This window comes from Drosophila persimilis, unplaced genomic scaffold (genome assembly GCF_003286085.1).
Source record: "Drosophila persimilis strain 14011-0111.01,24,50 unplaced genomic scaffold, DperRS2 tig00000000-arrow-pilon, whole genome shotgun sequence".
Taxonomy (NCBI): domain Eukaryota; kingdom Metazoa; phylum Arthropoda; class Insecta; order Diptera; family Drosophilidae; genus Drosophila; species Drosophila persimilis.
The window spans coordinates 20,965,487-20,977,568 of record NW_020825288.1 but is presented as its reverse complement, the minus strand read 5'-3'; the positions used below and the strand labels follow the sequence as shown (position 1 = coordinate 20,977,568).

At 46.7% G+C, this 12,082-nt stretch overlaps 1 protein-coding gene across 1 annotated transcript; it reads left to right on the top strand.

Moving 5' to 3' along the window:
* Positions 1-781: 781 nt before the first annotated feature.
* On the top strand, positions 782-2,175 carry LOC6591440 (protein amalgam). The gene has a single exon (XM_002016927.2). It carries the CDS (start codon positions 919-921, stop codon positions 1,906-1,908), a length of 990 nt encoding a protein of 329 aa, XP_002016963.1. The 5' UTR covers positions 782-918; the 3' UTR covers positions 1,909-2,175.
* Positions 2,176-12,082: the final 9,907 nt, after the last annotated feature.

The window sequence follows — 12,082 nt, the reverse complement described above, 5'->3', positions numbered from 1 at the left end:
GCCGTTATTCTGGCGGCGCGCCATGCCATAAATCATTCCCTGTCCCTGTGTGCGTGTGTGCGTGTACGCACAACATTCCCACATTTTCCAAGAACCCCTAAACGGTTTATGGCCGAATGGCGGCACAAATTTGAATTTCAGTTTGCCCGCGGCGGCTCTTTCGCTTGCGCGGACACTGCAATCCGCTCCACTCTTATCATCAGAAGTGTGGGGGAAAAAAATAAAAGAAATCGGGGGGAAAAGGGCAGCCAGCCAGCAACATCGAGCAAAACAAATCAATTAGAGAAAGAGCGAGCGAGCGAGAGTGCATTGATAAGTGCAAGGTATATTTAATATAAGGTGGGACAGTACAACTCCACTAGAAGAGTGTCTCTCTGTTGCTTTCTTTGTGCTCGCAAAGATGGCATGTACAGGTGCCTATCTCGTACTACCTTACCTCATTCCTAATAAACCTTTGCTAAGTGAGTGAGCAGCAGGAGAACATCCAACATCAAACAGATAGAAAGAGAAATAAATATGTTAAGTACAAAAACAAACAAGACGAAGGGCGATAAGATCCCCCGAAACAGTCATTGACTTTGGTCTTCGGCAAATGCACTGAGAGAAAAGCAGCAGCAGCTAATTGAATCACCTCAAACCGATCACACTCTCCGTCCTTCGTTTGCTCTCAGTGCACAATTTTCGGTGCTGCTCTTTCTAGTTATCTCTCACGAACTGCCAGCGTCGGCGCGGCAGCAGCATAAACGAAGACGAAGCGCAGGCAGAAAACCAAACTTGAGCCGGGCTCAGGGTCCATCATCGCCAGCGTTTCATTCAAATCCCGAACGTTGCGCACTGAACATTGAACTCGCGTTTAAGAAAGAGAGAAAAACCGTGTGACATAAACAAAGATAAACCGGGGAGAGTGTGTAATCAGCCATGAACAATCTCCGGCTTCGTCTTCGGCTCTGCCTTTGCCTCTGCGTGGGCCTCGCTGCCGCAGCCAGCGCCGCCCCCGTCATCAGCCACATCACCAAGGATGTGGTTGCCAGCGTCGGCGACAGCGTCGAGTTCAACTGCACGGTGGAGCAGGTGGGCCAACTCTCCGTTAGCTGGGCCAAATCGGACACCAACTCCATGCTCTCCATGCGGAATATGCTCAGTCTGCCCGATCAGCGCTACAACGTCTCTGTGACGGAGGATCCCAAGGCGGGCAATGCCATTTATACTTTCCGGATAAAACAGATCGAGGTGAACGATATGGGTCCGTACGAGTGCCAGGTGCTGGTCTCCACCTCGGAGAAGATCACCAAGAAGCTGAATCTGCAGATAAAAACACCACCTGTGATTTCGGAGAGAACGCCCAAGACCGCTCTGGTCACCGAGGGAGAAAATCTGGAGCTGACGTGCCATGCCAATGGTTTCCCCAAGCCCACCATCGCCTGGGCCCGCGAGAACAATGCCATTATGCCGGCGGGAGGGCACCTGCTGGCCGAGCCCACTCTTCGCATCAGAACCGTGCACCGCATGGATCGCGGTGGCTACTACTGCATCGCCCAGAATGGAGAGGGCCAGCCCGATCGTCGCCTCATCCGCGTGGAGGTCGAGTTCCGGCCACAGATTGCCGTTCAGCGTCCCAAGATCGCTCAGATGCTGTCGCACACCGTGGAACTGGAGTGCTCCGTTCAGGGCTATCCCGCTCCGACGGTCGTTTGGCACCGGAATGGCGTCCAACTGCAGTCGAGCCGCCAGCACGAGGTGGCCAACACGGCCTCATCCTTTGAGACGACGACTTCGGTCCTGCGCATTGCCAGCGTGTCCGAGGAGGACTTTGGCGACTACTACTGCAATGCCACCAACAAGCTGGGTCACGCCGATGCCCGGCTCCATCTCTTCCAGACCGTCATCCCAGTGCCCTCCCTATCGTAGGGGTCCGGTCTGCAGACTCTGCCTGAATTCCCATTCCCACGCATATAAGACTTGAACTTTTACTTTAATGAACTTTATTTCGGCAATTCTGTGTCTGTGCGGATCGGATCGCTCCGGATGCGGCCTCTGTTTATATTATTAATGATTCATTCAATTAGCTCTCATTCAGATTCATATATTTTCGGATACACTTGAAATCTTTCGACTGTTTGTGCCTTAAGAATGCCTTTTTGCATATACATACAACAAATACAAAAAAATACCATATATAGTATAAGTACATAATGTTCTTTGATAAATTTTAATCGGTCTTTTCCTATATGGCGGGAGAGAGAGCCCAGCATGCTGGGGATTCTTTGAAGGGAGTAAATGTGGGAAGGAAGTAAATGGATGGATGGGAATACAGTAAAGAATGCAATAGATTATGGAGTTTATTGGAGTGAAGTAGGTAAGAGTGGTATATAGATCGAAAGTTCATCTTTCAAGCGGTTTTATGGTAGGGAAGATTGTATTTATACGTTTTTTTTTGAGATTGTAGCAGATTCATAGCGTTGAAAACTGATCGTTTGTAATTCCAAAAACATCGCATAATGAAGAATAACGCATTCTATACTTATTTACAAATATTTATCATACTCCAACGATATATGTTCTCACTTAATCAATTCCTACAGTACAGGTTTATCCACCTTCAATCCGAAACCATTTGAAAAAGTCCCTAAATCCTGCAGTGAAAGTCCCACCAGAACGAGCGCACACAAGTGGTCCCCCCCCGAGTCCCGAGACCCCAAACACACACAGAGGGGAAAAAGTCATTTAGCAAAAAGTTAACAGAGCCCGCTCAAAGTGCCACAACATTTAACTCTTCAATCATGGTTAAAAAATGGCAGCCAGTTCACCTCTTGACACGCACCGGGAGATGAAAAGTGAACCCGAAAGTAAGTTGTTCTCATTGTAATTGAGAGAAATGCGGAGGCATTTGTAAGAGGTCTGCCACCGACAGGAGCAACAACTATTTCGTGTGTGTGTGTGTGGGTGTGTGTTTGCCGCCATATGAGGCATGTCCCCCCGCCCCCAAGAAAGGGCGGCTTGGCTGGGTCCATTACGGCCCGAGGACATTAGTTTAACTAGACCCCAAGTCAGAGCAGAGCAGAGCAGAGCAGAGACCCAGTACCCCCATACATCGCTCACTAAAATCAACACTTGCTAATGACTTAATTGTTTCCATTAGAAACCCGTTGGCTGGCAAAATGTGGCTGTGGAATACTACATTTGGCCACATATTTTTCATGCTGCTGGACTTTTTCGCACATGTCCTGTCGCTGCTGGCTGCCCCCCCCCTCTCCAACTCTCCTACTAAACGAAATCCTGACTAAATGTCTGTCTTTATTGTAATTGGTATTGTTGCTGCCTGCTCGCACGCACTCACAAGGCACTACAGGGATATGGCATGGCAGAACACGTGCATCCTCCTTCCTTAGGAACATCATTTCATTGTCTGCCTCGCTGGCGTAGCGGCTGGGGGGCCAAGGAAGAGAGAGAGAGAGCGACGGACCGACCGACCATCATGGACGTCGACGTGGGTTTTATTGATTTTCTCCTTTGGTTAAGAGCCAACCCCCGGAGAGAGAGAAGACCCGCTGCAAAAGTCGATTGGAACGCAGGATGTGTCTCTCCGAGCGGCTTAAGGGTGGAATTCGTGTTGCACAGAGGCTTCTCGACACCGACGTCCCACCCCAGGCAAACACGGAAAATGGCAACAGTATGTCCTGGCTAAAGGCTCTCTAGATGGTCTTTCCAGTGGGAGCAGCATGTGTGGGAGTCCTCACGAATGCATTTGTCCATGGGGGAGGTATGGGGGGTTGGAAGCTGTGTTTTGGCGCCTGCGCACTGCCGTCCATTGGTTTACCTTTCGGAGACTTGCACTTTTGTTGGATGCTGGAACCTGGAACACCATTGAAACACACAGAACACTCTTGGCTGCCCTAATGGACGCCTCCACCAGGCGGACGACACGACACGACACCGTTCATTCGTCTGGGATCTGGCGGCAAGGATGCTCTGTGGCCAGCTCCCGTATTGCCGTATTCCTGACCGTATTGTGATGATGGTCCGTCGTCCATTTACGACCTTCTAAGTTGTAAACAAAGGCTTTGGTGTTGGTTTTACGATGATGATGGGAGGACGCTGGTCCTAGTGCTTGGTGGGTGCCTCAAGATGCTGCTGATGATAGTGCTGATGACTGCTGCCACCACTGCTGTTGCAGCTGCATTCGAGAACATGTCATCGCAATAAAATCGCCGTCGTGTCCAACGAAATGTGAAATTTGATTGGGTGAGTATCCTTCTCTAAAGATTTGCTGTAATTCCCCTCCTAAATTGTGTGCCGTTGATGAGAATTTTGTTTGTGCCAAATGACAGTCCCGAAGATGGTTCTTTGAGAGCTCTTTTTAGGGACGTAATTATGTGAATGGAAGCTTATTATTACTAGTGAATATTGTTCTGCTTTTGTGCTGTTTCTATCTAAATATTACTATAATTCTGTCCAATTTTCTGAAAGTATATTATGCCGTAACCTGAGGTGATTTACGTCCATTCGGACCATTACTTTTCTGCTTTTACTTCTGGCTACTTGCCAGGATAATTGTTTACTGTGTATTTGATAAGTTGCCAAATTAGAAGTATCCAAAAAACACACACAACATTGGCTTACAAGATGAGCAATAAGTTTGGCACAGACGAAACCATTTTCAACCCTATCAGGGTAATAGTTATTGATGATCGCCGTAAAGCGATTCACGACTGTCTGTCCTTGAACCTTTTCTTTCTGGGAAAACCTCTGTAGAGACTCTTTGCTGCACTCGGGGGTATCCACAAGATGGTTCAAGATTTTATCATCAAACTATCATTGAAGTTTAGTTCGATTTATGCACAAGGGTGCTAGGGGACTGTCGACAAAGACTGTTTAGTTCTTGTTGAACATTTTCAGACCAAAAGATCCTACGTTGTGGGGTTCTGGGACCGACTCAGCTGCCCAGCCGAGCAGAAAAGATGAAGCCGAGTCGCGCGTGACCTCTGTCTATGGGGGTTACGCAAAACACCGCCATAGAACAGATTTCTGGTATTGTATAGGTCATAATATAAATCTTCGGCCACCGAAGTTAGCCTTTCTGATATCCCTATCATAGTCACAAATATGTATTTTTTTATTAATTAAAAATATATACGCTTATTACTAAAAAATGACTGTATGGAAAATTGATTTTATATCCCCACTAACCCATATATTTGTATTATATTTAAGCCTATAGAAACAATTTAAAATTAAATTAAATAAAAAATTCCCAGAGCAGCCTCTCCCGCCCGCCATATGAATAATGTCCCAATTATGGATGTCTTACTCCCTCGCAGAAGGAGCCCACTGTGTGGGAGTTGTGGGTGGCAGCCAGGGCTGTGTCAGATGCAAATGAATGACTGCCACGCCTACAATCAGATAATTATGACCATGTTGCGTGGCCATAAGTAATTGCATTGTAATTAATGCGGCCTGGCAATGCCATTGCTCTGCTCTCTGCTATCCGCTCTACGTTCTGCATTCCTGTGTGTTTCTGTTTGTAAAAGATAAATTAGTAAATGAATTATCGGTGGCAATAGTGGGGCATTAATTGAAGTCTCACGCTCGCGATGGCTTGATTTATGAGGGACCCAGCAATTTATAGACGAATGCATAACCATTTTCCCTCATATCCGTTTGGAAAAAGCGAGCGAAAGAGAGCGGGAGATGGAGAGGGGGAAAACTGAAATGGGGAAAAATGGTAAATGGCAAATGGAAATTGGAAAAAATGCGGCAATAAATAATAATTTAAATATTCCATAAAAACGAATTAGCCAAGCGTTGACTTAAAGCCAAATATTTACGAGTGGGTGGGACATTGTAGGGGGGGTTAATGTTTGTCCGAGAGGGGGTTGTGAATGACATGCAATTTGCATGGCATGCATATGCATGAGGGAGCCAAGGAGGATCCTGGGGGATTGGTCGGTTGCTTGTTTGTTGCGCTGTCATTAATCCCTTCATGTGGAGAGGAGACAAATGCCAACTGCTTTGTTGCTCTTGTCCCCAATCTCTGCCTCTGCCTCTGCCTCTGGCACTGCCTCTGTCTCCGCCCGCCCCCTTGTGCTCTTGTGTGGCACATGCGGTCTGTGGTTTTGCTGCTCAAATAATAAATTTAACTAATTGCCCAAACAGCCAGAAGCTCAGAAATACCGATTTGCATTGGCCAAACCAGATATATATCCCTCCCATTCAACACTGACCTCCCCAGGCATCCATCCTGCTCCTCCTTCTGGCCTGCTGCCACACATCCATCCTGCTCCTCCCTATTGGGCCACTAATCCCTCCTGAACTCGGTCCCCAAAAACTTCTGGTACGGTGGAGGGCGTGGTGGACAGTGTCGTAGACAGACTCCAAAGTTGGCAATGAATTGAAAGAGTTTTGCCTTGGTTTATGTCTCGGGGATTACCCGGGGAATTAATGCCAAATGATTCATGTGGTATATACCCACCACGCCTTAAAGACTGTTCAAATTAAGAGCTTGTTTCGCTTTAATTAGAGTAATTGGAAAGCATTTTACAGATCCCCTAAAGAAGCCATTCAATTTGATGTAAATGATTGAACAAATTTTGTGTTTGAATTGGTAATTGCTTAAAGGAGAAATAGTCATTGAGGGAATACCTTATGAGGGTCAAATTCGATGTGGATTGTTTGAGAAAGGGTTTATTATTCAAGAAAAAATAGAGTACCCTTTGAATGAATATCCCTTTCATCGGAAAAATCCCGTAATTTGGGCTTAAAGACTTTTAATCAATCACTTCCTCCAAAGTATCCTTCATCTGGACTTGGGTTAAATTTAGACAGAATTCTTCTTTGTTTAAAAACAATTTTCATTGTTAAATTTCCCTAATTCCCATTTAAATATCCACCTTTGAAAGTATTTCCTGGGGCACCTTTAAACGATCTCATTTACCACCAGGAAAACTCTTTATTTTCTCCTCTTTGATAACGAAACCTGCAACATTCAAAGGCCATTCAAAAGTGCTTTTGGGTAGAAGAATTGGTAGCATGTGGCGGCCACCACTCGTCACCACTGCAGAGAGGAGGCTTAATGGGGGACGGGACCCTTTTTTTATGCCTGGCCCTGCGCCAAAAATGTGTAACGCGTTTCGCAGTTTGGAATTCGCCCGCGAAATGTTCCTTTTTGTGTGTGTCGCATCTGGTCGCTGGTCGCTTGTCGCTGGTGTGCCGTGACGGCCGGCCACGCCCATTTGCTGAGGGGTGGGGTGTCCGAGTCCGGGGCGATGTCGTTTTAATATTTCGACCAATTTAGATAACTGTTTCCATTTGCAATTAAAATGCAAAGTGCAGATACAGATACAGTACGCAGAATGCAGATACAGATACTCGAACGGACAGATGCATTCGGCGAGCGCGTCTGGCGGTTAAAAATTGGTGTCGCCCCGAAACTGAAATTAAAACTTTTCCTTGACGACCGACCACCCATGAGGGTGGGGGCAGAGGCAGGGGCAAGCACACAGTGGGCGTGGCCCGTGTGGCAGATAACCGGTTGCACTTATCTCAACGAACTTCAATATCACGTTCTTACACTTTGGGCCCTGCCTCTTCCATTGTTGAAAATTAAAAACGAAATGAAATTAAAATAAAAGAAAAAAAACAAAAAAAAAAAAAGGACAGAAAAGAGGAAAAACAATGAAGGAAAAACCAAGAGACATTTGCATGTTAAAAGTTTTCGCACTGCTGGCATTTTATTTTCCCACCGCCTCCCGGCCACATCCTGCTCCCAGTGCCAGTGCCAGTGCCAGTGCCTGTGGTTTTTGGTTCCTTTTGGCAGCTTCTGGCGGAAGTTCTGGGCCACCGCCATTTCGGTGTACGCTCCTCCGTCTTTTATGGTAAAATGTGGTGGGGGTGGGCGGATGGTACAGGACAACAGCATGGAGGTCCTTGGTTCTGTAAGGAGAAGGAGCGCAGGCTGGCTCTCTGTGTCTGTGTGGGCCAAATATATTTATGTTTTTGACATTTAATTTATGTTTTCGCTGTGTCTCACTTAAGTGCCTGATGACACAATGAACTTTGGGGTACAGCCAGCGGTGGGGGGCAGGTAGCTAGTGTCCTGTTGATTGGGCATTGATTGCACAGGTTCAAAGGTCTTACCAGGCGAAGTGGAGGCTCTTAAGTGGGGGTAATTTTTGAAGGTATCATAAATCATGTAAATGAGACAGGAGTGTAATTGAAATTTAATTTTTGATTAATCAGAGAGGTGGTTGGCAGGTCTTAAGTGTTAGGACACGCATAGATCATCATTAGTCTAAGGAGATAAAGATTTTCCATAACTATTCCTAAAACAGCACATAATCCCCCCTTTAATCTGAATCTCGTCCGATGTGCTCTTCAAATCATAATCTTATTAGTTTTTCTTTCACAAAATATCTCCTTCAATCCACAAGATGGATTCCCTGCATCTCAGGGACCGACCTTCAGATGGCTAAATCTGATTTTCTCTTGGCGTCGTCTGTCGGAAAATGCCAAAATCCGTTGTGAAATGATGAGCAATTTATCTCTGCGCGAAAATCTGGAAGAAATCTGCTGTGTAATGAATGTCCCACGATAGGTCCCGCATCCTCCCTCAGCACACTCCTTTCCTCTCCTGCAGCTGAATCTCCCTCCTCCTGCGTTTATCAAACACTGTAGCAGTGCGGGCGGGGGGGACTGTTGGGGGCGGACATTATTTGGTTTAAGGGGTTTTCATTATAACATGCATCGCACGCCGCGTCGCGTCGCATTGCTCTCTTCTCTTTATCTTTATCTATGTATCTCCGTGGCAGCATCAAGCTGCTTGGAAGCTGGAACTCGTGTATCTATCAGGAGTATCCACACTGCGGCACCCAGCCACACCCACCAGCAGATGAAATTCGTGGGTGGAGCAGCAGCAGGAGCAGGAGTGGAGGCAGGGGGTGGGAGGCGTAACATCATGGTCGTGGGCTACATTAAAATGTTGCCAAGCGGCGAATCCTTCCAGCTGCACAGCGACAAACATCACCGTCTCCCGCTGGTGGTCCCTTTTCTCTCTCCTCCCTGGCTGATGCTGGTCCTTCCTCCCACTCCCTACTCCTGCCGTTGGCACTGCTGCTGCTGCTACTACTGCTGCTGCTCTTTGCTATAAATAAACTGCCGCAATCGCCAGCATCATCGTCGCATCTGCAATTGCGTATGTCTGAGCGGGGGCGGTACGGCACGGAACGGAACGGAGAAGGAGTAAAGGAAAGGACCATGAGAGAAATTTACCGTCTGAATATGCCGTTACCTCTGCTGCTGGGCTCTGCCTGTAAATCTTCTCCTGGCTCTGTCGCTGCTATTAGCTCTGCTGCTGCTTTTAGCTCTGTCTCTAGCTCTAGCTCGGCTTTTGATTCCGTTATTGAGAGTGGTCCTGGTAATCTGGTCTGCTTATACCAAGGTGTCTTAATAAAGGCTTAGGTCTGGCCTTTGAGTTTCCTTGAGCGTCCTAAATTATTCGCTTATCTCGACATGTGCTGACGCAAGTGAAACAAAGTATTAGAGAGAGACAGCGGCTCCTTACCGAAAAGCACCTCTTCATAGAACAGCAGATCACGCGCTCTCAAATTCTCCCGCCAACGCGTCGCTCGCATGTGCACAAGAGAGCATTTAAGTCTCTGCCGAAGCCTCTGCCAGTCTCTCAGCTTTTGCCTCTGTCTATCCCCTTTTAGCTATCGCATCGCAGTCGACCGCTATCTTTGATACTCCCACTGTTTTTACCCCTGCCCATGATTGAGCCTCTCTCCCTTTCATTCTGCTGTCTCTTCCACTCTGTTTGTTATTGGTATTTACGTATTCGATGCGTGGGTCGCTCGGCTCTGGTCAGACTTGGGGGGTTAGAGAGGTGTGTCTGGACTTTCCACTTTTGCTTCTTGCCTGCGAATGCTCTCTCCCACTCCACCCCTCTCAATGATGTCTGACTTGGGTCTAACCCCGGGCTATTCGCATAAAAATTTGCATATAATTTGCGTTACAGTTTTTTGCTTCTGTTTTGCTTTCTACGCTCCTTTGTTTTTGCTTTTGGTTTTTTTGCTGTTGGCGCATTTGTATTTTATGTGTTCGCCGCATTGTTTTTGGGCGAGGAGTGGGAGGGGAAATTGGATTGGAGGCGTGTCAGAGGCGTAGTTTTCATTTTCTCTCTCTAGCCTCAGGATCTTAGTAGATGAATATTTGTTGAAGAATGGTTATTGCCAGAGATAGAGACGGTTTTCACTTAATTTGAGAGTTCCCTGTAGTTTCGTAAAGTGTTTTCCCCAAGTTTCGTATTGATTACAATGTTGCAATAACTCCATCTTAATCAATCCACCCAATTCGCTCCATTTTAAGTAACTTTTATATCCCCCAATTACAATTCCCCAATTCCCGCAACTAATTAATTGTTTAATGCACTCCCCGACATGTAGTACCATGCTCCGTTCCGATTCATGCCCCCCGCCATGGGGCATTTTCCACTGTTTTCCAAAATGGCCGTTTGCATTCATTCCACACAGTACACAGACAGAAGATAATGGTTATAGGGGGCATGTGGCATGGGGTTTCAGAGGACAGAGGAGGGAGCCCGCACAGAGTTGGAGATTTTAATTACCTTTTGAATTTATGCTAATTCATATTTGAGTATGTAGCCGGGCACATCCACATCTGCGGCCAGCATGCTTGTATCTCTATCTGCAAATGTATCTCAATGCGTGTATCTGCAAATGCACCGGGCACACTCGCCCCAAAGTGCGGCGGGGCCAGGGCCAGGGCCACGGCCATGCAATTATGCCTGTTTAATTTGGAACCAAATTTATGCACCACTTCCCAGCCGTAAACTTTTGACCAGGCCAGGCACCATGTAGCGGGACTTAAAGCAGGGCTCTGCCAGTGGCAGCAGCATAAAAGCTTCAAGGGGGGTGGGCAGTGGAGAGATCTCTTGAGCTCATGCTGCTGTTGAAATTGCTTTTGCATCCGGTGCATTTTCAGTGCGAATCGCTCCACAAGGTCCTCCTGCTATTCCCGAAAAAAAAACCGCAAAAGCGTGAGTTTTACAGTCGCCTTCCGATGAAGCCATTTTGCTATACTCCACCTCCCTCCTCACCGCCCACCCGGCACTCTATCAGAAGGAGAGAACAGCATAAGAAGAAGACGATGCTAAGTGAAAATGGAAACTAACGGAAACCAGAGTGGCACAGCGGGATCCCCACTGTGGACGTGTAGGCGGCGGGACTGTGGAGCGAGAAGAGGAAGTGCCAGAGCAAACATCAAATGCGAATGTTCAGTGCAGCGCACAAATTGAAAACAAATGGCACCAGGCCCAGGCCCTGCACAAAATTATTTTCTCTCCTTTTCCGACTTGCACTCTTTTTTATGTCTGGCTCTTTCCTGTACACGCTTTATGTGCGTCTGTCTTCCTCTAGCTCACACTCGTTTTTTATGCCTGCCTTTTCACTGGCTCTTAAACGGATTTTTCTTGGTTGAATTTTTTCATTAGCTTTTTTTGGGGTAGCTCTGCAGTACTTCCATACCCTTACTGGCGTTTGGGGTATTAGGAACTGAAGCGGACATTGATTGACATTTGAAATTAGAAAATGTTAAAGAAAAATGAAATAGAAATTGTAGAAAAGTACCCAAACAAAAATTCGTAAGGAAGAAGTATGCGAAGTAAAAATCTAAAAGGAGATAACATTTTCGGCTTGCTTCCAATACACTTTTCTTTATATTTTTTTTCGCTTTTTTGAGTACAGTCAAAATGCGCCCATTAGAGAGCTACGGCTACGTGGCCCGAGCCTTTTGGCCCATAACTCACAGCGAATGACCTTCTGCTGCAGTCAAAAAAAGAGGAGCAAGAGTACAGCAGAAATAGAGGGAGAAATTGGGGGAATAGCGAAAAGGAATGGGCATTGGCAGAGCTTTTAATTCCAGTACAAGGCTGCAAAACAACCGAAAAACCCCGAGAAACGAAGGAAAAACTAAGGAATGAAAAGCGCAGAGGGACTGGGACTTGGTCCGCTGAGGATTCCGAGCTCGTTGGGCATTTTAAGCGATTGCCAGGCCATGATAAATTGTGGAA